This window comes from Lygodium microphyllum, chromosome 16, assembly GCF_053477565.2.
Source record: "Lygodium microphyllum isolate KBCC chromosome 16, Lygodium_microphyllum_v1.1.10, whole genome shotgun sequence".
NCBI classification, from domain to species: Eukaryota; Viridiplantae; Streptophyta; class Polypodiopsida; order Schizaeales; family Lygodiaceae; genus Lygodium; species Lygodium microphyllum.
Genome location: NC_141150.1, coordinates 52,401,029 through 52,426,892, shown reverse-complemented (window position 1 = coordinate 52,426,892; position 25,864 = coordinate 52,401,029). Strand labels below are relative to the sequence as shown.

General features: G+C 40.8%; 1 protein-coding gene across 1 annotated transcript; it reads left to right on the top strand.

The window, feature by feature from the left end:
* Nucleotides 1–1,822: 1,822 nt before the first annotated feature.
* LOC148022824 (uncharacterized) lies at nt 1,823–5,822 on the top strand. The gene is made up of 2 exons (XM_087695747.1): nt 1,823–2,010; nt 3,813–5,822. Exons 1-2 carry the CDS (start codon nt 1,995–1,997, stop codon nt 5,138–5,140), a joined length of 1,344 nt encoding a protein of 447 aa, XP_087551873.1. The 5' UTR covers nt 1,823–1,994; the 3' UTR covers nt 5,141–5,822.
* The last annotated feature ends 20,042 nt before the right edge of the window (nt 5,823–25,864 follow it).

Genomic DNA, 25,864 nt, shown 5'->3' with positions numbered 1-25,864 from the left:
TTAATACAGTCTTCTGTCGACTAAGGCATATGTTAAGGTTCAATCACTGAACAAGACATAAGTTTTATTAATCACTTACATTGATCGATAACCCAGCCCTCTTCTCAATAGGTACAAAAGCATCAATCTTTCCTTGGACTAGGGTTTCCCAATCCCTAGAGCTCTCCTCTTGTCTTTGAAGATTGGGACTGTAATTCATACCTAGCCCAATCCCTGAGTTGGGTTGATGAAGGTGGTAGTTGCCAGATGGACCCCAAGGCATTTTAGTTTTAGCCCTTATGATTGTTATTTACGCACCAAGGTTCCAATCTACCAAACATGAGCTATTAGTTCGTGTTGTTAGCAAGAGCTCGGGCAAAGCCTAAAGCTCCGAGAATGAATTTCCTTAGGCTAATTCACTTCTCATGCCTTCCATGAAGTGTACGAGCTACATCAATGGTGTGGTGGAAACACACTTATTGTTGTGAGGACGGGAAGATGGCAATGGCAATGCTTGAAGCCTTACATGCTGTTTATAAGTTTATTGTATGGCATCCAAATACAATTAACTTTTCTTAATACACGCATTTGGGGAATTCAATCCGTGTCATGGCCCCCTTTAAGGCTTCCTCTTGCTCGTGTTACGATTGGGAGGGGGGGTTTTATATAATAAGAGGGGGGGTTATTTTCGAGGGGACATGGAGTGGTGGTGTGATGACTTGTGGCCAAGCATGGTGGCGGGGAGCTTGCGAATTGGCCGAGGGAGCTACATGGCCTCCCCTTCATCGGCATCATCTCCTTCCTTCTCCACATCGACTACGTCTCTCCCTTCCTTGTCAGCATCAATAGCTGCCCTTCATCCTTTCCCTTCATACGTCAGCATCAACAGCTCGCATTCATCCTTTCCCTTCCTACGTCATTCGCCATGGCGCCGTCATCCTTTCCCTTCCCCTCTCGCCACCTGTTAGCGATGACCAGGGGGGGAGGTATATATTTAAGAAAATTTCGTTTTATCTTTAAAAATTAGGGGGGGAGGGGGGGGGGGGAGGTTTTATGCGGGGACAGGCGGGATATTACAGCCATCAGGAATGCTGTCACCAACTTAAGCGCAGCTACATCATCCAATACCAACTCCAAGCAATACCTACGAGCCAATTCAAAAGCGATGATGTAGAGAAAGAAGAACAAACACTTCATCTATAGTATTAGATGCAAACAAAATGGAAAGGTGTACGTAGGCCACACAATGAATGTTGGAAAAAGACTCCAACAACACAAATGAAAAAAAAAGACATCTAAATCTACCAACTATTCGAAGAAAATTTTGAGGTCAACATAGAGATGACAGTTGCTAGCATAGACAAGTCTAAGAACTTGGAGTAGGACATGATCTTGAAAAAGAATGCAACTACTATAGACTAGCCACTGCAACAACCTATACTACGGACACCCATATTTAACAGAGGAGTACATTATATATGATCTATTCCACACTTCTTGATGCTAAATAAATAAATATAATTCTACTTTCTACATGATCCATGGCTTTCAAAAATTTGATTTTTAAGAAGATTCAATGTTTATTGGACTCCAATAAAATATTAAATAACATTCAATGGGATTATTAGTTGATTGACATCTCCCTGGAGAGAATATCTTACCTTCGTTTGATGATAACTATCTTATAGAGGATTTACAATTGAAGAAAAACAAAACTCTTTTATGTTCAAACTGCATTTTTGGGCAACAAAAGGCAAAACCACGAACGCACGTATCAACCTACTTGAGGCTTTTTGTTTAAATTTTTGCAATTATTAATTGACGTATTGGCATTGAAATCAACAAGGCTTTTACAATCATAATAAGAGATGCGCCTGTTCGCACGGATGCGCTGCTGCAGAGGGCATGGATAGCGCAGGGCTTCACAATTCCAGCGCCCCCCCTCCTCTCATCGTATGGCAGGCCATGCCATCACTGACTGGCTGCAGCAGTGACTGGTTTTCGCCATCTCCAACATGAGCGTGATCCAAGGTACGCCCGCCTTCTCTCCTCCTCGTGTAGTAGCCCTCACTATGGGGCTCACTCAAGCAAACATATTACTTCCCTGATTTGGATGTGCTGGCAGTATTACTGTTGAGTAATTTTGTGGTGCATTTGAGGCATCAGAATACCTGGATCAATGATTCATTCAACATTCTGCACTGGTCGTACGGATTGGCCATCAAGAGAGAGAGAGAGAGAGAGAGAGAGAGAGAGAGAGAGAGAGAGAGAGAGGAAAATGGCTTCCTGTAGCTTCAGAAACAATCCACTGCGGTATCTCCTTGGCATCTGCCCAATGTTCTATTAGCAATGCGCAACAGGCCTTTGCAGTTCCCTGTACTGTCCTTACTGATTTGCCATCTCACACAGACAGGCAAATTGATATCGGTAGGTTAGAAGAAATTTGTAGGGCTATACCTCATATGCATCGTACCACAGCGTGCAATCTCGGCCACATACCAGCCAAGCACATCTGCTCACATTGTTTACCGCAAGGCTTCAAGTTAATCTCATGTATCAATTTCATCATGTTATGTACCAACAAATCCTCAATGAGGCGATATGGCTGTCAAACTGTCATATGGCTGCAGTCAACTGGTATTTATTCTAAGCTTGTCAAGGCTCACTAGTTTACATAAGTGGCAGTAAGCATGGGCAAAATGGACTGTGATCATTCTCGTCCATATTGATTTTCTATGTCACACCATATGGCTTTCAAACTACCATATGGCTGTGGTCCAAGTTTATTCAAAGCTTGTCAAGACTCATCATGTTACGTAAGTGGCAGTAGCCATGGAGAGAAAATTGACTCTGATTATTCTTGCCATATATACCATCTGTTGACAATCACTGTTCCTTCCTTGGTGATCTTCGTTTGGAAGATAAAATAAGTCTTAGGATGGAGCTTGGAGGTTGTATGGAACTTATTCCTCTGAGGTTAATCAACCATTGACTATCTTTCCTTTTCAGTAAAAGGCAGCTGTACAGTTGGTGATACTTTAACTTGTGACATGCTCTCAGCTTGTCCTACTTATACCTTTCGTCTTTGCAGCTCATTCAAAAGTAGGTTATTTAGTTTGCCAGACCATTCACTCACTCAAAATGGGTCATGAGCCTCTCTTGAGTCTCCAATGAGGGAAGTGAATCTTTGCAGTACAATCGTCTTATTGATGTATTTTGTTGATGAGTTTAGCTGCCAGCATAAGGCTGCAAGAACGAGTTATATAGGATGTTTAGAAGCAGCTTGATGTCTTTAATAATCTACTGTGGATGACTACAACAGATGGTCAGCTTCTGGCTTTGTCCTTGATAGAGTTAGATTGCAGTACACAGGCTTATAGTTCAATATGTGGAGCTTTAAGCCATTATGTTCTGGGATATCAAAGTGCACACTGGAGCTGCAAACACATGCTCAAATTGTCACATTGATAGTCCTATATCTTGCCTCTACTGCCCATAAAAAATTTGGTCATACAATATGGATCTGTCAACCTCTGGACTTCTGGGCTGTAACTGTATCCAAAGTGCCTTATAGTACTCCCGGTGTTAGGATTGTGAGCTTATGCTTGCACACACTTGCTTGTGTGTACATGGAGGGACATGATGTGGCAAGCTGCTGTATATTTGCAGTCTGTTGCAATCTGCTTAAGGTTCTGTTAGGAGTAACTGTTGGCTACATTTTGCACACCGAATTAGCACATGCATGTGGGCCTTTTGCATTTTCCATTCCCCCCTTTAATTGTTTAGCTATGTTAGAAAAATGGGCATATTTCATGGAAGTCTTGATTTTGCAGGGATGAATCAAAGGACAACCTTGGCATCATTAAGTCTATGCCAAAAGGACGAGCAGTTGGATGAGGGCAATGTAGTAAAGCCTGTGAGACGCTTTAAAGCCTTTCCAGCTCTTTCTATTAACATAGAACCACATCCTAAATCAGGTGATCCAGAAGTGAAGATCATTGATCTCAATAGTGGCACACCAATTGCCACTAATCATGAACAAGCTCAGAAGTACAGCATTGAGAGTATCAGTAGGAAGCTGCAATCTGGGGAAGGCTTGAAAGCAGCTTTAGATTCAGCACTGTGGGGAGAGCCTGCTCATACAAACAATGGAAATTTGAGAAAATCCAGTAAGGCAGATCCTGATTTTAAGGGTATGGTTAATGATAGAAGAGGGCTAGAAGATAACCATAAAAAGGAATGGACACCTGAAAATCTAACTCCAATCACTGATCACATGGTTGAGAAAGAAGATAACCTACATGTGGAGAAGCCGTTGCAAAATGAGTATGTGGGCACAGATCAGTTTGCAAGTGACAATAGGCTAGATACTGGGGATGTGCGAAATGAGATTATGGACAGCAGTCACACTGTTGAGAAAGAAAATAGGCTAAATAAGGACCATATGCAAACTGGGAGTAGGGCCAATGGTGTTGTGAAAAATGAGCCAGAGAGAGCAGATAATGGTGATCTATTGAAAACCGAGCCAATCCGGCTTCCAAAGGAGAATACATTCTCAGGGTTAATCAAGGCAAGAGATGAGGAGCTGTTAAGACTCCTGAAGGAATCAAACACTCTGCATATAAGCAGTTCATTAGGGCCCAGTGAACATTTAGGGGGTTGCAATCTGAATTGTAGTGATGAAGGGACAAAGGTGGAAGTCGATCAACATGATGGGAAGAGTGCTCAAGAAACAGTATGTGAGATTGGGAGTAATGAGTTACCACTTGTGCAACCAGAAGCAAAGGTACTATCACTGGCTCCAGAATCTTGCCATAAAAGTGTAGAGGCCTTTCATTTGGCAGGTCTAGGCAGTACATCAACTTCTCTCAGCCCCTTCAATATTGCCAGCATAGCACCTCTCTCTTCCAGTACTGTAAAGTGTCATGCAATGTCTGATGATCTTGCCAGTGAAGCTTACCCCTGGTCAACATGCCTTATTCATTCCACGAATGATATCAAAGGTCACATTTTTATCCTTAAGACAAATCATGAGGCTGATGTCCTTTGGGGCCAAGCCAAGATTCACAGCTTTCTCTGGCTCTTGCAGTTCCTTGCCTTCATTTTTGTAGTGTTGTGGAGCGGATTTTTTGAGTTTCTTATTTTCCTTCCACCAACTTGAAGGCGTAGACTACCACATCACATAACAAATGTACATGGTTACTTATTTTCTCCTCAGCTAATGTGTCTTACTGCTGTTCAACATTCCTTGTCTAGTCTGCAGTGAGATGGTATTGGTTAGGCGGTTGTTCCATGACGGGGTAGGTAGTCTAGGAACTTAGGAAGGTCAGAATACAACAGTTCAGCACTGATTTTTTACGTGTGGCATAGGGATCCATAATGAGGTAGATGTGGTATAATTGCATGCATGCATCTCTCTCCATGGTATGCATGCAAGCAGGGCAATAAGCTCGCATGTGCAAGCTTCCTTTTTTATTCTTTTTTGTTTGTTGAAGGAAAGGGGCGAAGGGGGGGATCTGTTTTTATGTGTGAATATGCCTCAGTTGAGTGTTGACCAACGATGGCCTTCAAGGGTAATGGCCTTGTGCTACATAAATCCTCTTTACTTAACAGGTACTGTGGCACAAAATGAGTGTATATGGTGATGGTTTGATTTTAGTTACAGTAATTTGAATGTGTTAATAATTTGCATTTGCTATCCATCTATGGTATATTGTGCAAATTTATCTCGACGTTATGTAACCACAAAGTTTTACTGCTATTTAGCACAATATAAATGCTACATAAATGCTGTCACATTTCTGGCTATCATGTTGGGATACTGATAAGAAGCTCAATTCAATGCTCAGAGAATACATCGAACTGCAAGTTTGTTGTGGAAAAATAAGAATATTACAAATCCTTGCCTGAACAATAAAAGCTGCAAAAGGTTTATTCCATTCGAACCCTATTGCACAACACAGAGTCTGATGACATGCTCTTGGACCTGTGTAATTGCACAAGATGGATGTCACTTATGATTATTCAAGACGCAACTTTCCGATAGCTTAGCAGTTTGATTCCCAAGGCTAGATATTGGGGTGCCATGGTGACCTGACTGTTGGGTTTCTGGTCACTACTAGCTGAATGATGCAAAAGGCAATTGAGCAATGCAGTCATCCCAGGTTCTGAACCCAGAACCTCGCAGCTTGGCTTTCAGTCCACTGTGCAAAAAGGATTCACCAATCGAGATATTGGGCAATTGAGTAATTTCACCCACCTCAAGGGGGGGTGACCAGCAACCAGGAAACAGGGTGCTGGTAGAGGCACCCCAATATCTAGCATTAGCTCACTTGCTGCATATAAGATACTGTTCTGGTGGCTTTTTAGGGTAACATCAGAATTACTTGCACATGTTATTTATTCATCTTGCGATTTTGCAACTACCCTCCTTCCCCATGAAGAGCTCTTTTTATTTCAGTTAGTCACTGTTTCAGCTGAATTACAAGAAAATATGTTGCAAGGCTTTCCTTTGATATCAAGGGTAAAAATGTACAGTAAAGTTTTATTGATACTGCTGATAAATATACGCTCTCCATAGCCCATACAAGTTGTCTCACTTTGGGAAGAGCTGCAATTTCTCCATGAAGTGGGTTTCTGAAAAGATTTTCTGAACAATCGCTCATTTGGCCGTTGTCCAGTTTAATGGTAAATATTTCAAGCATTTATTTAGCAATTGTGCGGCTGTAACATCAATGCTGTTGCACAATAGCTTGCACTTCGTGAGCATATTAGCATCATGATATCTCTAAACACTATGCCAAACTATTTTGCCACTGATGCTGCCCTCTCTCTTTAAAGCATTTTTTAGTTACATATCGCCAATACATGACGTGGAACATATTAGTAAAAAATATGATTATGCTAGATAAGCACTCAAAAACCAATCATATATAAGTCCATCCATTGTAATGAATTACAACTCATAAAATAAGTGATCATAGAGCATATTAAGAAAAGAATGTTATGCAAAATAAGCAGCCAAAAACAAATAATTTGGAAGGCCGTCCTTTCTAATGGATTCCAACTCAATTGTAAGAAGGTAGATAAGCTACCTCATGCTAGAAGGAGATTTTGCTTTCTTTACAATGTGTACATAATTGAGTAAGCATTACATATCTTAAAGGCTCTGTTGCAAGTTTTGTAATATGGTGGATATTACTTTAAAAAAAAAAGCAAAAAATTACAGTATACATGATGCAATGTGGGCACTAGGCCAAAGTTGAGAGCTTTCTAACATAAATATCAAATGCTTGCTCCTAAGCAAATTGAGAGAAGCAATGCACTTCTCTTTCAAAAGATTATTGTATTCTAGAGGCAGTATATCACTTCCCCTAGCAAAAACAAAGTCATTTCTCTTGGCCCATATAAACCTTAAAGCACTTAGAAAACTAATGAATTTCCAATTGTCGTCATAAAGAGTCCCTTGATCCATTGGAAGTTGATACAAAGTTGAAAAGCAAGATAACTATAACTATTTACCCTAACCACTTGATATCCTAAATATTTGAGAATGGTTGATCATGTGGTAAGGATCTTTTGTGATACAAGAGAATAAGTATTGCATGTATTCTCAACAAATAATCAAAAGAACATACCTATGTTGTGATTGTTGCCCATCCTTTGTCCCTTGCTAGAACAATTGGATGGCCATCTACATCCCGAGAAATTCCAAAAGGAACTTTGAACCACATGAATCTTGCAATGTAAAATGACAATTGATGGAAGTGATGGATAGTCTCTTTCCTAACTTGTGGTGTTCATAGAAAACATTTGTTGAGTCAATACAAGAACTTTTAATCTTATTTAGGTTCTTTCTTTACTTTTGCAAGTTTTTTTGTCCCATTATAACTAAAATGACCTTGGATTTTATAATTTAAAAACATTCTCTTCTAAAATTTCAAAGTTTACTTCAACAATTCATTCAAGTCAAAGTTTTACTTCAAATTTAATTTTCAAATATAGCAATTCACTTGAGATGAAACCTCCACTTTTGTGAAACTATAAACTCTCAGTAAACTCAAATTAAATATGACATATGCAAGGTTCCAACCCTTTAGATCACCTCAAAACAAAATGAATTCACTTTCAACAATTGAAAACCTAGAAGTCAGTTAACAAAATGACAAAATTCAAGTCATAGTTTGCATGAGAAATGTTTGTGCAAAGTCTCTAATTTTGTCAATAATGAACTTCAATAAACAATTTAATGCTACAAATGAATAATAGTAACCAAGCTTTACACATTCTATTAGCAAATCAATAGTAAAGTCAAGCATTGTCACACTTTCAAAATTGGAATTGCTTGCTTTCTTGAATGTTGCATTGTACTTGGAAACCCTTTTTGTTAACCATTAGGTGGTTGGCTAGAGGGATGAAAGCAAAAAATCATTTTGAAAACCACTTAGCTACATAGTGATTGATTTCTTTTCATTCTCCAATGCCAAATTACTTTCCAAAGCAATGGGCATAAATTTTAAAACACTAGTTGACAAAAAGGTTTTAACTAATGATGCATTTTTACTTAATAGATATAAGGTAAAGCCCTCAAGAGAAAGCATCCCAAGGCAAGTTTAAAAATAATCGTGCAAGGGACTTTCAAAACAAAAATATATAACAAAGTGAAAGACTATTACAAGCCCTAAGTAAATAACCAATCAGGAGGTCTATAGTGCCAAATCATGTGTGGCTAACATTTAAAGATAAGTGTTGACATCTTAAGACTTGAGAAATATATCTTTCTCCACATAGTTTACGAACCACCTTCTATCTTTGTCCTTCTCCCTCGAAAAGTATGAACAATTTTGTCCAAATCTTGAAGAGTCTTTAAATTCCAATAGATCTATGGCTATGGCTACATCTAGAAATCCAATTATATCAAGCAATGATGCTAACTATGAGATCCCATCTATGGTATTGCCCTTGAATCCACACCGAATTTGGAAAACTGGGCACAATAATCTTGCTCAAGAGCTAATTAGAAATGAGATAGGTATGAATTCCCTTTGTATCATCATATCTACAACCTCAACCTCTGTCTATGACCATGCAATAATCCCCAATGCCATAATCATAATTTCTATTGAGTTGTGAAATGCCATTCCAAGGGCTCCCCTCCATGCCTCTTGGGCCCTAGAGCAACCCATATATACAATCTCTATGTCTCCTTTGGCTCCCGAATCTAACACAATGCAATTGGATCTTTGCCATAATTAAGCAAGTGCCAAGTGCTAGGCTCATGTGCATTGCTAGCCATAGAAATAATGAGATCTTTGTAGGTCTAAAGACACCCTTCAACCTCCTCCAAAAAGTCAATGAAGAAAGACTATGTGATACATTGCCATCCAAGGCTCAATCACCATAGACATCACTCTAATCTTGCCCACAAATATCCTAATCCCCAATCTAGTGGTGTATCCAAAGAAGGGGACATCCTTGGTGCATCTACAAATGGATCTCTCCAAACCCACTCCATAATTGTCCCATTGTAATTAAAGAGACCTCCTCCTACACACCCAATACCTCCAGCCATCCATCATGTAGGTCATAGGGTCTAGGTCTAAATACCAAATTCCTATCACAATGGGCACTAAACCTAATCCTCTATTGAGGTAACTACTCTCCCGATGCTCTGCCAAACATTGTCTTCATCACTCTCATAACCTAGAGCTCTCGTCATGGATAAAGGTGGCTAGGAATCCTAACATTAGTAGTGGATAAAGGTGGCTAGGAATCCTTACACTAGTCATATTGGCTTATGATTTGATAGAGCAGTGCCAAGAACAATGCCAAAGAGGCCCCCGTAGTCACACGCCTAGTCATTCACATAGTCAATTCGGGAGGCCCCTTTGTCACATAAATAGTCATCCACATAGAATCTATCAATTTGGGAGAATATCTTGGCCTATACTATATCTCTTTTGAGGAGCAAAGGGACAGTATCGACGTATCAAACTTTGCTATAAACCAAGGGTCATGACCCTAATTCAGAAGATAAAATGTCCCAAATTTCTCGTTCTCTTTCTCTAATCAAGTTGATGCATCACCACTTCTATCCTCCAAAGCCTCTACCACATTAAATTTCCCATCAAATTTCCAATGTTTAGATTGATGTAGAGACCGAGTGAGGGTAGTCAAAAAGCACCCTTCTTGCTTATTTACCATTAGGGGCGTGAAAGACCAATATTTTGATAAGAGCCTCATCTACTCTCACGAGCACTCATAAGACCCCCTAGGAGACTAGAATGTAGACTACTCATTATTTATGAAACCTCATTTATGTACAAAAATGCAGACTATTTAGCCATCAACGTATCTTCGAGCCTTGACTAGAACGAGAAGGTGAGTCAATGAGTTGACTGCACTTGTTGTCATTCAAACTCATCATGTGGCGACGAGAGATGGAGGAGTAGATGAGCAAAAAGAGAGTGTGTAGTGGATAAATGAGAGAGAGAGAGAGAGAGAGAGAGAGAGAGAGAGAGAGAGTAGATCGATGAGAAATAGAGAAGTAGATCGAGGAGACAGAGTGTAAGTGAGAGAGAGAGCTATGACGCGGGACTTGAGGAATGTATAGGTGAGGCATACACCCTCTTCACCGTGTGGAGTACCAGAGGGGAGGAAGAAGAAGAAGAGACTAGAGGTGTTGCCTGCTGCCTCGAGCTCTTCCAAGCTGCTCGCTCTCTTGATATGATCTCGGACCTCTCCGCTGATCTCTTTGCGAGCGGGGCCTTCATCTCCTCTAAGACCTACTCGACCCCTCTCTCTTCATCTTGCCAGCCTGCTCCCACCTTAACACTCCTCCACCCTTTATATCTCACCCTTAATCCCCATCGTGCCTAACTCCGCCATGCACCCCGTGTAGGGCTTCTAGGCCTCCAACAAATCATCTTCCCCATCTAGTAGCATCTCCACTCGCCTCTCGCTTGAAAATGCGTCCCATCTTCAAGGGGCAAGATACCCTCAAGGTATTGTCCATAGGAGTATCTCGAGGGCTTGTGCTCCCTAGGATTGACCACCACTCTAAGTCCAACTAAACACTCCATTAATCTAACCCACTAGGGGGCCACTACCAATTGTCAAAGCACAAGGATGCTCGAGATATTGAGGTTCTTGAATGCCTCAAGGCCCTAGTAGACCCATCCTTACACCAGGTTAGGAATTCGTACACATCAAGCCACATTACATTAGACTCGTGGAGTGGCCCTTCCTTCACCTAGAGGCATCACACCTCAACCTTTCTTGAGAGGTACACCATTTGCACTTGAAAAGAATATCCTCAAGGTGTTTGATTGTAAATACCTAAAGGGCTCAAAAACAAGACTGTTGGATCCCAATTGAGTCAAATAACCACTAAATTGACTTGCAAATGAATCTAGGAATCAATAAAACCACCTTTGATTAGGAACCACCGCTAATAACCCTTAGAAGAGCTCTTATTATATGCTCCCAAGCACCCAAAGTTTGGCACTTTGGAATACCTCTAGGGCCATTTGAACAACCTCTTTATGTTAGGATCCTAGCACAATCACTCTTTGTAGTGCTAGACACTTGCCTCTAGCACTACAAAGGAAGCACTAATACTCTATGATTCTATCTCTTGATGTTAGGATCCTAACACAATCACTCTCGACACTTGCCGAGCACAATCACTCTAGGTGCTTGCCTAGCACTACAAACGAAGCACTAACACCTTAGAGGCTTAATATGCATTTGTGCTCTCACCAATGAGGCTCAGACCTTTGTCACATTGATCCATAGAGAAATACCCCCTTGTCACATTGAGAGATTTTTGCATTGCCTTGCACTAACTTTTTGGCCAATTGAAAACTTCAAAGGATAACCTAGACGACTTATAAGACCATTAATCAAAAGCCTCTTAATGTCAATTAGACTCTACCTAGCCATCTAGATTCCAAGGAATAACCCTCTAGCTCAAATTGTACCCATGCATCATCGTAAGAATGGTGCTCATACACTTCATAAGCAACTTGTTAAGAACCACCCCAATCCAATCCACAATCAATCCAAGTACCAAGAACATTGAGTTGCTTCCTTGTATTGGACAATATATTAGATCCTTGGTTTCACCAAAAGATCTTGGGGCATTAAGTGACTTTCGGGTGTGAGCACCACATACTTGACAACTCAAAACTGCCTTAGGTCAAACAAACCATTGTCTTGACCTTGAGTGTTTACCACACCTTTGTGATGCTCTACACCATGAAATAAAGACTTGAAATACTTCAATTTTGTGGGTAAAGAGAACCATTTGAAATTGGAACACTTCAACCACACCTCAAATTGAACACTTGATCACCATAGTCAAATTCTCAAGTAACTGAATAGCCTCTTGAAACATAGCCTCCAATTCATTTGAATTATTTAGCTATTAAGGAGTGCTTCAAATCCCCTCGAAAAGGCAACCACTGTAGGCAATAGGCATAAGGCCCCCACAATTGGAAAGCAATAACCAAGTCTTTAGGGGCCTGGAGCTAAGTGCAATTCACTTGTAAGGATGCCTTTATTAGGAGTGTTCTAAGAACATGAGATGGATGCAAAAGTGATTGATCCAATACTTCCAATAGATCTTGGACATAACCATGGACTAGATTTGCCACTTGACTTGATTTGACACTACTTGGAACCTACTCACATTGAAGCTAGCCTATCATCTTACTATTTTAGTCAACATGCAATCACCTCAACCCAAAATAGTACAACAAGACTCATTAGTCAAACTAAGGTGAAGACTAATGACCTCAATGATTGCACCAAATAAGTTTCATCCTCAAGGATTGTGACTACAAGAACCCTACTTGAATGCAACCACTAATAATAGCAAAATCCTCCATATTGCAATAATGCTAGGGCTCCACATGAGTGACTTTTCATGAAGACATGTTCCAAGTTGCCTAGTTGCACTCAGAAATACATAGAACCCTGAAAGGTCCCTAGCACCACTACACACATTACCAAGAGCTCTAGGGACAGTCTCTAAGACTAGTAAGGGACATGGCAAGTTCATCTTACCAATTAAACTTCTACTTGTGAGAAGCAATTGAAACTTCTCATTGACCACCAAAGCACATAGTGCATTAGGAGATTGGGACTTTCAACTTTACTTGAGATTGCAAGCATCCCAATTAAAGGCAAGTTGCAAAATTACCCTACACTCATTCTAACATTGCCCAATTAACTCAAGATATTGTTGACTTGTCACACAAGCAAATACTCAAGTTAAGAAACCCTAGAACTTTCCTACAAACTTTCTACATCTTTAACCTACCTTGAGTTTGATTCTTACCACAATAGATAAGGAAGTAGTTGCTTCATCACTTAAGTATCTTGGAATAGGCATAACTGTGAGAGTGCACAACGGAATAGAAACATGAAAAGAGAGAGAGAGAGAGAGAGAGAGAGAGAGAGAGAGGAAAAGATGAGGAAAGAATATGGCACTAATTTTAGAAGAATGTTGAGAGAGAGAGAGAGAGAGAGAGAGAGAGAGAGAGAGAGGAAGGAAAAGACGAGGAAAGAATACGGCACTAATTTTAGAAGAATGCTAATACAATGATGATGGACGGATTAGTCCCTACATGCAACCCTTAGCATCACTGAGGGCACCAGATCAGGTTGATGAAAATGGCAGCACCAAGCATAGAGAGTCGGAGTATCGGAGTGTACACTTGCAAGGGGAAGATTGAAGACTGTATATATGTTTGCCAAGTGGGGGTGCAACTATAAATAGCAAGAGCACAAAAACTTGGTGGACCTAATCCAGGAGAGGCCATAAATGCTGGCCAACCGATAATAAATGTTGGCCATAGAAAGAAATGCCAAAAAAAGTAGGGGACACCCTAGAAAAATCCTAGATGGCAATGACATTGTTTGGCAGATGTAGGTAGACTGTGATAAGTAGTAACTGACTAGGAATGCACACAAGAAGTGAACAAAGAAAGAAAATACACCTAAACTACCAAAGCTCCTATGTCTCCATTAGATTCTAACAGACTCTCACAACCAAGAGATGACAAATTGACATGATTAACACATGCATGCTAATACCCCCCTCTTAGATCTTGGGAGTGTCTTAAGGCTTTGTGAAGAGAACTACAATGTTGTCCTTTGTGGGACAATAGGCCACTTCCAACTCAGAATGCATGATCTGCTCTCGAACGTAGTGGTACTGAACCTCGATGTGCTTCGTGCAAGTATGAAACACAGGGTTCTTGGCTAGAGCCAAAGCACTCTAGTTGTCCACATGCAACTCCATAGGTCCTAACTGAGAAAAGCCAATCTCTACCAACGTGCAACAAAGCCAAACCACTTCCATAGCTGTAGAACATAAGGCACAATACTTTGTCTTTGGAAGAAAGGGCCACAGTAGGCTGCTTCTTACTGATCCACAAGATAACTCTCGATCCAAGGGAGAAGGCATAACATGTAGTAATGGACCTCCATGAATCCACATCACCTACCCAGCTTGAATCACTCCTACCAAAGATAGTAATGCCCTCTCCATACATGATCCTGTAGGAGCAAGTCCCCTGCAAATAATGAAGAATGTGCAAGGTGGTGCTCCAATGCTCCAGAGTGGGAGTTTTCATGAAAGAAGACAACAAAGACACAACAAAGGAAATATCTAGTCGAGTGTGAATAAGCTAGATGAGGGAGCCAACAAGACACCGGGGTAACGGATGGCATATGTAGTAAGGGGAACATTAGCTACCAAAAGCTTGGACTCTAGGTCCATGGGGAATAAATTTGGCCAACAAGTGACCATACCTAACTTCGAGAGAAGCTCAAGAATATACATGTGATGTGAAACAAAGAGGTCTTGTGCCAACTGATAAATCTCTAATCCAAGGAAGAAGTGAAGGATCCCTAGATCTGTCATGTCAAACTCTTTATGCAAAATCCTTCGAGTATGATTAACCTCATGAGTATGGCTCCTTATAATGATGAGATCATCCACATACAAGATGAGAAAAACACACATGTCACCCTCAACCTAAAAGTATAGATTGGGGTCATGAGGTGAGCGAAGGAAGCCACTCTAAATAAAGAAGTGATCAATCCTTTGGTACCAAGCTCAGGGAGCTTGCTTCAAGCCATACAGGGCCTTCCGCAATCTGTAAACAAGGTCCTCCTTCCCCTACACAAGAAAACCAAGAGGTTGGGAAACATTAATCTCCTCCTCAAGCACTCCATTCAAGAAGGTAGATTTTATGTCCATTTGATAAACATGCTAGCGGTGGTGGGCTACAAGAGCCAAAATAACCCGAATAGTAGACATTCGAGCTGTAGGTGCAAAATCCTCAAAATAGTCCAGCCCTGCCATTTGAGAAAAACCCTCGGTAATAAGTCTAGCTTTGTGCTTGTACAAGGAACCATATGCAAGGTACTTGGTCTTATAGACCCACTTCATACCTATCACCTTCTACTTTGGAGGATGCACAACCAACTCCCAAGTCTGATTATGCTTGATGGAATCAAGCTCCTCTTGCATGGCCTGACACCAAACATCCTATTCAAGAGCCTCCTCAAGTGTAGTAGGCTCACTATCATGAAGAATTTGTGGCATAAGAGCATAGTTCACACAAAGTGAACTATTCTGCTAGGCATGCAAGTGAGCTAATTTGTGGAGACCTACAGAAGTAGAAAAGTAAGAAACACTTGTATCTTGCATGAGCTGTTGGTACCAATGGGGAATCCGAATAGGCTCATCCTGCAATGCACTTGGGAGCAAGGGAGATTGTCTAGACTCCAATACTACTTACAACGCACTTGTTTGGGGTAGGGACTCCCCCTCATCAAGGGAAGGTAAATCCTCCTCATCTGAAGAAGGCTCCCCCTTTGATGGCTGTTGAGTACCCCAAGAAGACTCTAGAGGGGGGGACAAAATGGGTGGAAGTATGCGACGAAGTGGAATAAGTACTTGCAATCTTTGAGAGGTAGGAGGGAAGCCAAAGTAGAGGATGGAGAAGGAGGAGGGGGAGGAGCCAAAGATGAAAAGGGGATGCGAAGAGGCAATTTGGAGGGGAGAAGAGGAACTGAGGGTGGGGGGGGGGGGGGGGTGGGGTTGAGTCGATGACCAAGAATCGCTTGCAATAGAACCATCAATCAGATCTTGGAAAGCTGAAGCCTTATCGAAGATCACATCCCCACTCACCTCAAGCTTCCATGTTGTCGGGTCATAGAGTCTATAGCCCTGTGTGGTAGTGCTATAGCCCACAAAGATGAGATTCCTTGACTTTGATTCAAGCTTTGTTTTCCTCTTCTTCTTGTCCACAGGACAAAAGCACCATAACCAAAGATGAAAAAATGAGGCAGGGAAGGATTTAAATCAAAGAAAGCCTTATAAGGTGTCATGTCCTGTAACACAAAAGTTTGGGAGCGATTATGGATGTGAACCGTAATAAGCCAAACCTCACTCCAAAGGGTATGAGAAAGATGGACCATCCTTAGCATTGTCTGATTCACACACTCCACCACACCATTCTCTAAATGTATTTTTGAATAGGTGTACTCCACCCGAATACCTTGATCCTTGCAAAACTGAGAAAAGAGGTTAGAAATAAACTTGCCACCATGATCTGCTTGTATGCCATGAGCTTTGGAAGTAGTCTATGTCTCCAATAACATCTTCCACTCACAGAAATGATAGTATATCTCGCTCTTGTACTTGGGAAAATAAGGGCACACATAACGATGATTGGAGTCATCTATAATCAACATCCTCTGAGGCCAAATGCATGGCCATCCGAGGCTGACTTGTCCGAGTCTGAGTGTGATGTTCAGGGTCCAAGCTTAAGTGGTCTAGCACTCGACTGTGGAGACTGAGTGGATGGCAATTCGAGGAGGATAAATGAGATTTAGGGTGGTTCGTGTCTGATTCTTGGATTGTCATTCGAATGGATTGTGACTCAGACTATTCGAGTTAGTTAAGGCCATCCGAGTAAGCAGCAAATGGCATCTAAGTGCATCGGCGACAGAGGTTTAGAACAACAAAAAATCAATCAAATACTCCAAGCACCTACTTTAATATTGCAACTAGGATCCTGAATATGATCAACAAGCATCAAATGACACATAGAGCATACCTGTAGGGCTCAAGGATGCACGCATACGAATCGGTGAGCAAATTTGTGCTCTTGCCATGTAGCTCTCTCTCTCTCTCTCTCTCTCTCTCTCTCTCTCTCTCTCTCTCTCTCTCTCTCTCTCGGTCTCTCTCTTGACTAGATACACACAAAAGAGCTCTCTCCTCTTCTTCTTGGCCTCTTCAACCCCTTCTCTCTAGCTCTTTTACTTCCTCCTACTCTCTCTTTGCTCCGTTAATACATTTAAGCCCTTTTTCTCCCTGTTTTACCTTGTTTTAACAACAGTAACCCTACTATTTGTTTCCCTTATTTTCCTTGTTTCTTCCTACCTTAGTGCACTCACCTAAATCTTAAAAACCAAAAAACTTACTTGCAAAGGAGATTGAATGCCCTCTGACTCCTTTGCTTGCTACCTATCTTAAGCACCAGTTCGGGGCAAACCTTACTTCAATGCTCAATTTAGAGTGCACAAGCACTCAAATCTTGAATTCGTTTGTCCCAACAACATAACCAAAATGTGTGAGCTCATGCTCGACCACCAAGATCCATGGACCACTTATTGTTTCAAGCATTTCAAGCCAAGTGTAATGGCTACCTCTCACATAGCTGTGCACACTCATACCTACGAGTGTAGTGAGCTTACCTTCATGCACGATGATCAAGTTGCCTCCTTCCACAAGCTCTCCAGTAGCTCCATGATCCAAGGTGCAAGCTCAAGCAAGCTTGATTCTCAAGCTCAAATCTCCAAGCTCCCATTGCCATGCACAAGATAAGAGAAGGGAAGAGAATAGAAGAAGAAGAGAGGAGAAGATGGAGAGCTTCTCCACCACAGTTCCTCACCCTCACACACTCACTCCTCACTCCCTCACACTTCCTCTCTCAAGCACAAGCACAAGCAAGAAGAAGAAGAAGAAGAAGAAGAGAGCTACTTTTGGCCTCACATAAGAATGAGCTTCTTCATTCACTTTTTTCCTTTTATACATGCCCTACCTCCTCCTTGGGCGTCCATCTCTTTTTTACATGATTGGCAATTTTAGCCTAGGTTCTCTTTCCCTATTCCCTTCCTATTTACATTGTCCCTTCACCCATGCTCGTCTACATTTACAAAGCTTTCTTTTTTGTTTTTTTTGCATCGGGGTTAGCATCAACTACTACAATATCTTGTGTAAAGACCACACGTGTACCAAGTGTTGAGAAATAGACAAATGATGTATGCTCTAGGAAGAGCTGTCCTGAATTCCATATGCACAGTGAAGAGAATGAAACAACCCAAATATAAAGCATTGTACTTAACTATCACTTTTAGATAAAATGAATATAATGTCATGATACTTTGTAATTTCACTTAAGTGTCTTGTCATTGTCGATCTTACACAAGATTGTGTTTATGAGTCCAAGCTAATCCATCTTGGAACCTAATTCACTTGTGTAACAGTTTTTGTCTACTTGTCCATGTCATTATGAGTCTAGTCTTCATCTTTCATCCACCATAGCTTGTGTCATGCTCTAGATTTGCATCTTTTAACATGGTATCAGAGCACAACTGAGCATTGCACAGCTCCATTTTGCTCTCATCTAGCTCAGCTTGAGTTCAATTCAGCTTAGGACGAGTCCATGACCTCATCTCCCACTCCTCCTTCTCCACTTAACCTTGTGGCAGCCATAGCCTGATAGCAACCCTCCCACCAATATAATCAACCACAAAACCACGGACAAAGCACACAAAATCTATGTGTATGGCTCTACCATTAATCTCAAAACTGACAAGAAACCATAAATCTCTCTTTTAATAATGAACCAATTTGTCATCTTCATCATCTTCATCCATAGCTTCAACCATGATGCAAGAACAAAAGGAAAAAGAGAAATTTCTGCACCACAAAAGACAGAGGAGAGAGAACAAATTTTTGGCACCACCAAAAAGGAGAATATGCGATTGGAGAAGAGAGAAGGAAGGGAAAGAGGCACATAACCAGTCGTGCACTCCACCCCACCTCTTCCCCAAAAAGCACACCCCTTCGCATTTTATTATTTCTTTGAAATTTTTGATACATTTGATATTATAAGACCTTTGGCCTTTAATTTTGAGTATTCCTACCCTTTACAAATGCGTGCACATAACACTTGAAAGCATACCATTGACTTGAAAGCATATCTCTCTTTACCGGCCAAATTCTACCAAGCTTCCTTCTAGAGAAGTGTTTTTTCGCTACTAAAACTTCTCTTTATCACTTGAAACATTAGCATTGCCCTTCCACAAGCTTAGTATTATCAATTCTCTTAGGCTGTAATCTATGTCCTGCCATAGCCAGATCTATACCTACCTTTAATTGAGCTTCTTGATCTCCACCTATAGAGCATAACTTCACTCGCTCTCTTCTAGAGAGTTGTTGCTTGAATGAAGGCACTTCCTCCTATCACATTAGAAGCCAACATTATGCTCTACAAGACTAGGCATTGTAAAAAAACGTGAAACAGGTGCAGAATTTGCAAGCAAAGAATCGACGTCGTCCAACAACCAGCACACCATGCAATCATACTCAAGTTCATAAGGATTTTGTAGAGCTTGAAGAGAGATACATTTCCATAAAAAAACTTTTGAAAATGATCCACTTACTATCATACAATTATTTGGCTATGAATCATGGCTTGCAGTTTTGAAAATCATCGTATGCATATCAAGAAGCTTGAAGGAGCACACAACTTTGCAGTGTGGCAAAATCAGTGCTATAACATCTTGTTACAGAAGAAGCAAGCAAAGCCAATTAAAGTAAAGGGAACAAAACTAGTTGATGTAGAGTAGGATGACCAGGATGAGCTGAATGAGCTTGCACGCTCGACCATTGTAGCTCATGAAATTAGTAAAAAACTAGACATGGGTCTAAACCCTAACCCAGGAAGCCATAGCCAAAGCTTCAAAATTTGACATTTTTCATAGTTTCTTCTCACTGAAGTTATCAACAATGATTTTAATCACTGAGCAATACTCTCTGAAGTTCATTACAGTTCTGAAAGTGCCCGAGGAAGCTCAAAAGTCATCCATAAAGTTTGTGAGAGAAAGAAGATCAAGTACCGACTAGTATCCATTAATACTCAACTAGGGTCAATTTGACACTGATTCTCTTGTGTCTCTTGACACATTAAAATACAATCTTTTGCTAGCTAACCGAAGCTTATCAACATGGAAGGAGAAGACCATGTATTACTTGATGCAAAAGGACTTATGGGACATGTTTGAAGATGATGTAGATAGCAAGAAGGAAGATGATGAAGACGGGTTTGTTGAAGAAGACCAGCTCAAAACCAAAGAATGGAAGAAGATGAATAACAAGGCACCAGGTAGCATCATTGCCTGGGGACTAAGTGATGATGTGCTACATCATATCTCTGGCATTAGAAATGCTAGAACTGCTTGGGAGAAACTTGACAGAATGTTTGGTATCCAAGCAAAGAACTCAAAGGTAAAATTACTCATGCAGCTTTATAAACTAGATATCAAAGATAGTGCTTCTATGACCACACACATTAACAAGTTCAAGAGCCTAAAAACAAGGCACCAGGCAGCATCATTGCCTGGGGACTAAGTGATGATGTGCTACATCATATCTCTGGCATTAGAAATGCTAGAACTGCTTGGGAGAAACTTGACAGAATGTTTGGTATCCAAGCAAAGAAATCAAAGGTAAAATTACTCATGCAGCTTTATAAACTAGATATCAAAGATAGTGCTTCTATGACCACACACATTAACAAGTTCAAGAGCCTAAAAACCCAGCTTGCAACTCTTAAGAAGAATATTGATGAAGATGAAGCAATAACCGTACCACTTGTAAGTGTAAATAAGGATCCATATGAGAACCTTGTGTCCACTCTAAGTAATGTTCCCAGTCTCTCACTCAAAGATATTGAGCACTCACTACTTGATGGAGAAAGGAAATTTAAAAACAAAGATGTAAAAGAGACCAGCTCAAGGGAAAATCTCCTATACATCAAAGGAGCTACTGGACCCAAACGAAGAGATTGAGGATTCAGAAGTCGGATGCAATGTCATTATTGTGGTAAGACTGGCCATATTGCCAATGAGTGTTGTCACAAGAAAAGAGCACATCATATACAGAATGACCACCACCAAGGTCAATTCATGAATGAAGAAGAAGAAAAAGATACTTCCGCTACCATCAACAAATCTGACATATTGTTCTAAGGAATTTGTTTCCCATAGTGGATGTAAAAACCCTACCAAGATGTAAATTTTCAAGCCTTAACTTGACTAGGCTTCCAAAGAGCTAGTCTCCTGGTCCGTGTACACATGCAAGGGAGCAAAAGCTAGCAAGGGTAGAGACTCATCATTTGAGGGGGGGTGTTGAGAAATAGAAAAATGATGTATGCTCCAGGAAGAGTTGTCCTAAATCCCATATGCACAATGAGGAGAGTGGAACAACCCAAATTCCATAAAGCATTGTACTTGACTATCACTTTTAGATGAAATGAATACAATGTGATGATGCTTTGTACTATTACTTAAGTGTCTTGTCATTGTCGATCTTACACAAGATTGTGTTTATGAGTCCAAGCTAATCCATCTTGGAACCTAATTCACTTGTGTAACAGTTTGTCTCTACTTGTCCATGTCATTATGAGTTTGGTCTTCATCCACCATAGCTTGTGTCATGCTCTAGATTCACATCTTTTAACACCAAGCCATGTAAGGCTATGAATAGACAGTAGGTTAAAACCTAAATCCGATACATGGAGAACTTTGGCCGAAGAAGATTACTTGTTTGATAATAGAGGAATAGTCTCCACTCTACAAATGGGAATGGTAGAGTTGTCACCAATGGTGATTGTGCCCCCTTTGGCACTCATGTCTTGAAGCCAATCCTATCTATAGGTCGTGTGAGAAAAGGCCCCACTATCCTAAGTGGAAGAAGCAAGAGTTGCATTCTCCTTAGCAAATACATGCACAAAGATAGACTTAGTCGGGGTAGCCTTCCAATCCTTCAAATCCTTCTCCTTTGGCTTCAAATGAGGATATTTTTACCAACACTTCTCCTCAAGGTGAGTGCCCTTCCCATAGTGTGGGCACTTGGGCTACTTCTCCTTTTTCTCATCCTTCGTGTCCTCCTACTTGTCCTTGGCCTTTGTCATCTTCTTCTTCCCTCCATATGTACCTATAGTAAATGCCTTGGAGGAGCCAAAATTATGGGCTCCAACCTCTTTGAGATCATCATGCTCCAAGAAAAGTGGTGAAAGCTCTTCCCATAAGAGTGTATTGCGGGTCCTCGTTGTGATAAGGTCAGTGTAGAATACATCAAATTGAGGATATGGAAGCTGAGTTAAAAGGATCATAGCCATGTCTTTAGAGGATATCATCTGACCAATAGAGGCAATCTCACCTCTCACGTCCTCCACCTTCATGATGTGCTCCTTCATAGAGGAGGAATCCTCAAGACTGAGCATTTGCAACTTCTTCTCTAAGGAAATCTTATGGCCATATGTTGTATATTGCTACAAAGAGGCAAGCTTCTTCCACACTTCCATCATGCTCTTCAACTTGCAAACATGTACAAGGATAGAATACTACAAACTCATAAAGAGAAAGGATTGGGGGCTCAAGATTTGAGGCGATCCCACAAGGCTATGTTGAGAGATAGGCATGTGAACCCTATGTATGCAAGGGTGGATAAGGGTAGTTGGGTGTGAATGAATTGGAGGAGAGGGGGAAACCCTAACCCTAGCCATCCAAAGGATATTTAAATAGCCTAAAGGTCACTCTCAATGTAGAGGAGAGTGTACTAGTTGTACTTGTAAACAACTCATTAAGCAAGATCTTCTTCTTGTACTTGAGATCTCTCTCAATCCATCTTATGCACACTCTCTTGATCTCACTCTTATATTTCAACATGGTATCAGATCCATCTCTGATCCAACAAGCTTCCTTCAACTCCATTTCCCATTAAGTGCACAAGAAAAGATTCATTTCCCATCTTGGTCCTTCAACCTCCATAGCCAGCCAACACCTATCTCCATTGGAGGAGCTAATGTGAGAAAAGGAGGCCATATCAACTCCTGATTTCTTCTAGGATCTTCTTCCCCATCTCAAGTCGCATTAGCACATAAAATCAAACCCGGACACTAGAGGCATATCAGGCCTGCATTGTAGCAGACGTAGAAAAGGTGCTATTTCTAAACAATGTGATGATTTGCAGTCGCCGCCACACACTATAGAAGGTGCAACGTCTGAGTGCTTCATGGGGTTTTTGTAGCTCTATAAGTGATTTTGAAAAATTCCTTCCCTGCTGCTCACAAAGAGCAAAACCCTAGGTGTGGGTTTTTTGGCAACCATAGCTAGGAAGCTTTAAGCTCTCCCAATTTCACCTTTTTCACTCTAGGAATCATTAATAGTGATTCTAATCACTGAAGCATATTCTCTAAAGTTTGTTCTAGATTTGGGAGTGAGTCCCAACACTCAAGGGATATCAATGAGCTTACCGGGAAGCTGACTTTCAGTTGGTCCTCACTCAAAAGATTGACATTAGTGTCTTTAAACACTATTGATTAACCTTCTAATCATTTAATCGCTAGATATTTGTTAAATCTAGTATAAACACATTGTCCTCATCCCTTATCTTATTACATTTGAGCTTGCTATGCATTAATCATCTCCTTTTGCTTCCACACTTATTAGCTATTGTGTAAAGGACTAGATATTGCCATTGCTTAGAGCAATTATTAAGACCTTCCTATCATGGCCATGGCTTGTGCTGATGTTAGACCTCAAATCCATAAGTTTGATGAAAAAGAATTTCATCCATGGTAGGTACTAGTGAAGTATAAAATGATGGAATGGGGCTATTGGCCCTTCATCAAAGGGACCAAGGTTATTGATCCATCAAACCCACTTGATGTAGAAGATGATGAAAGAGCCCAAGCCATAATCATGCTTCATCTAGATGAATCCCTAATCCATCACATTGACTAGCTCTCCACTGCCAAGGAGAAATGGGATGAGCTTGAAAAGATTTATGGTGCTAAAGGAAAGAGCTCTAAATATTTTCTTAATATCAAATTCTTTAGCTTGGAGTATAAACAAGGACCTAGGTAAGTTCATTTCTTACATGAAGGGGCTCATGGCACAACTATCCTTAGTTCAAGCTCCAATTCATGATGAAGATGCCATTGCAATTCTCTTGAAAGTTGTAAATAAAGTATTTCCAACCCTTGTAACTATTCTTACAAATATCCCTAATTCAACCTTGGAAAGCACCATCCAATCTTGTTTAGATGAGGATAAAAGAAATTAGAAAGAAGGTAGCACTAGTCAGGCATCCACTTCAACAGCCCGTGACCAACTCTTGGTTCATACTGTATCAACTAAATTCTCCTTTTGCAAAAACGAAAGGGACATCTTGTCAGCAACTGTTGGAAAAAATATCCTGACAAAATAAAGTGCAACAAATGTAAGAAGACAGGGCATATTACCAATAAATGTCTTGCCATCCCTGAAGTACCAAAAGAATTAGAGGCCAACTTTGTCTCCAATCCACCTGATGAATGACTTTTCTAAATCTAAAAATCCTCTACTTATAAGAACTCTTGTAGCTTGATTTATAAAGGCATCCCACTGTGAGGGGGGGCATTAAATGTTTTGTAGTCCAATGCAACTCTGGGATTGAGGGGGGGTGTTGAGAGATAGGTATGTGAACCCTATGTATGCAAGGGTAGCTGGGTGTGAATGAGCTGGAGGGCAGAGGAAAACCCTAACCCTAGCTATCCAAAGGCTATTTAAATAGCCTAAAGATCACTCTTAATGCAAAGGAAAGTGTACTAGTTATACTTGTGAACAACTCATTAAGCAAGATCTTCTTCTTGTACTTGAGCTCTCTCTCTCTCTCTCTCTCTCTCTCTCTCTCTCTCTCTCTCTCTCTCTCTCTCTCTCTCTCTCTCTCTCTCTCTCTCTCTCTCTCTCTCTCTCTCGTGCACACTATCTTGCTCTCACTCTAATATTTCAACAGGCTAGATAGTCCATAGAAGTTCCATATGCAAGATCCTCCTTAGGATAGGGGATGGAATCTAAAACAAGAATCCAAATATCAAAGGTGTCGAGTATGCACTCCACCTTGGACGACCACAACGAACTATCCAAGAACAATTGATTTTGCCTTCTTTGGGTAATGAAGGTAGAATATGCACCTATATAGAAGGTACCAAGGATTGCATTTTCATTGAGGATGGAATCGTCAGTGAAAGGTGAAGGGGGATGGGTGCGAACGTGGGACTCCTCATGTCAACTATAATTGTGATAATCGCATCTCCGCTCAAAAGAGTGTCTGGAAAGAAGCTCCTCCTCTAAGTCATCAAGGCTCATGAACTAGTAAGATATCTTCAAATCTACAATCAACCAAAAAGTTGTGTTGGATAGAGAAACCATTGTCGCTTACCACCAAGAGGCCGTCACCTATCCAAAAACTATTGGCCATAGCAAAAGCTGTCGCCAAGGTTGATGAAGCTGTTGCATGTAGAAATATGCTAACACCTATAGTAGAGAGTGAACACCAACAAAAACAAAAAATTCTATTTTTGGAGAAATGCAAAAGTGGATGTTGCCTGATGCAAAAAAGCTACCACCTAGTCCTTGGAGACTATCCCCTGATGTGGCTACATGGGGGTGCAAATATGTAGTGTACCACTTGTTTGAACTATAAATGTAGTAAATGCAAGTTGAAAATCTATGTTTTGGAAATCTAGGT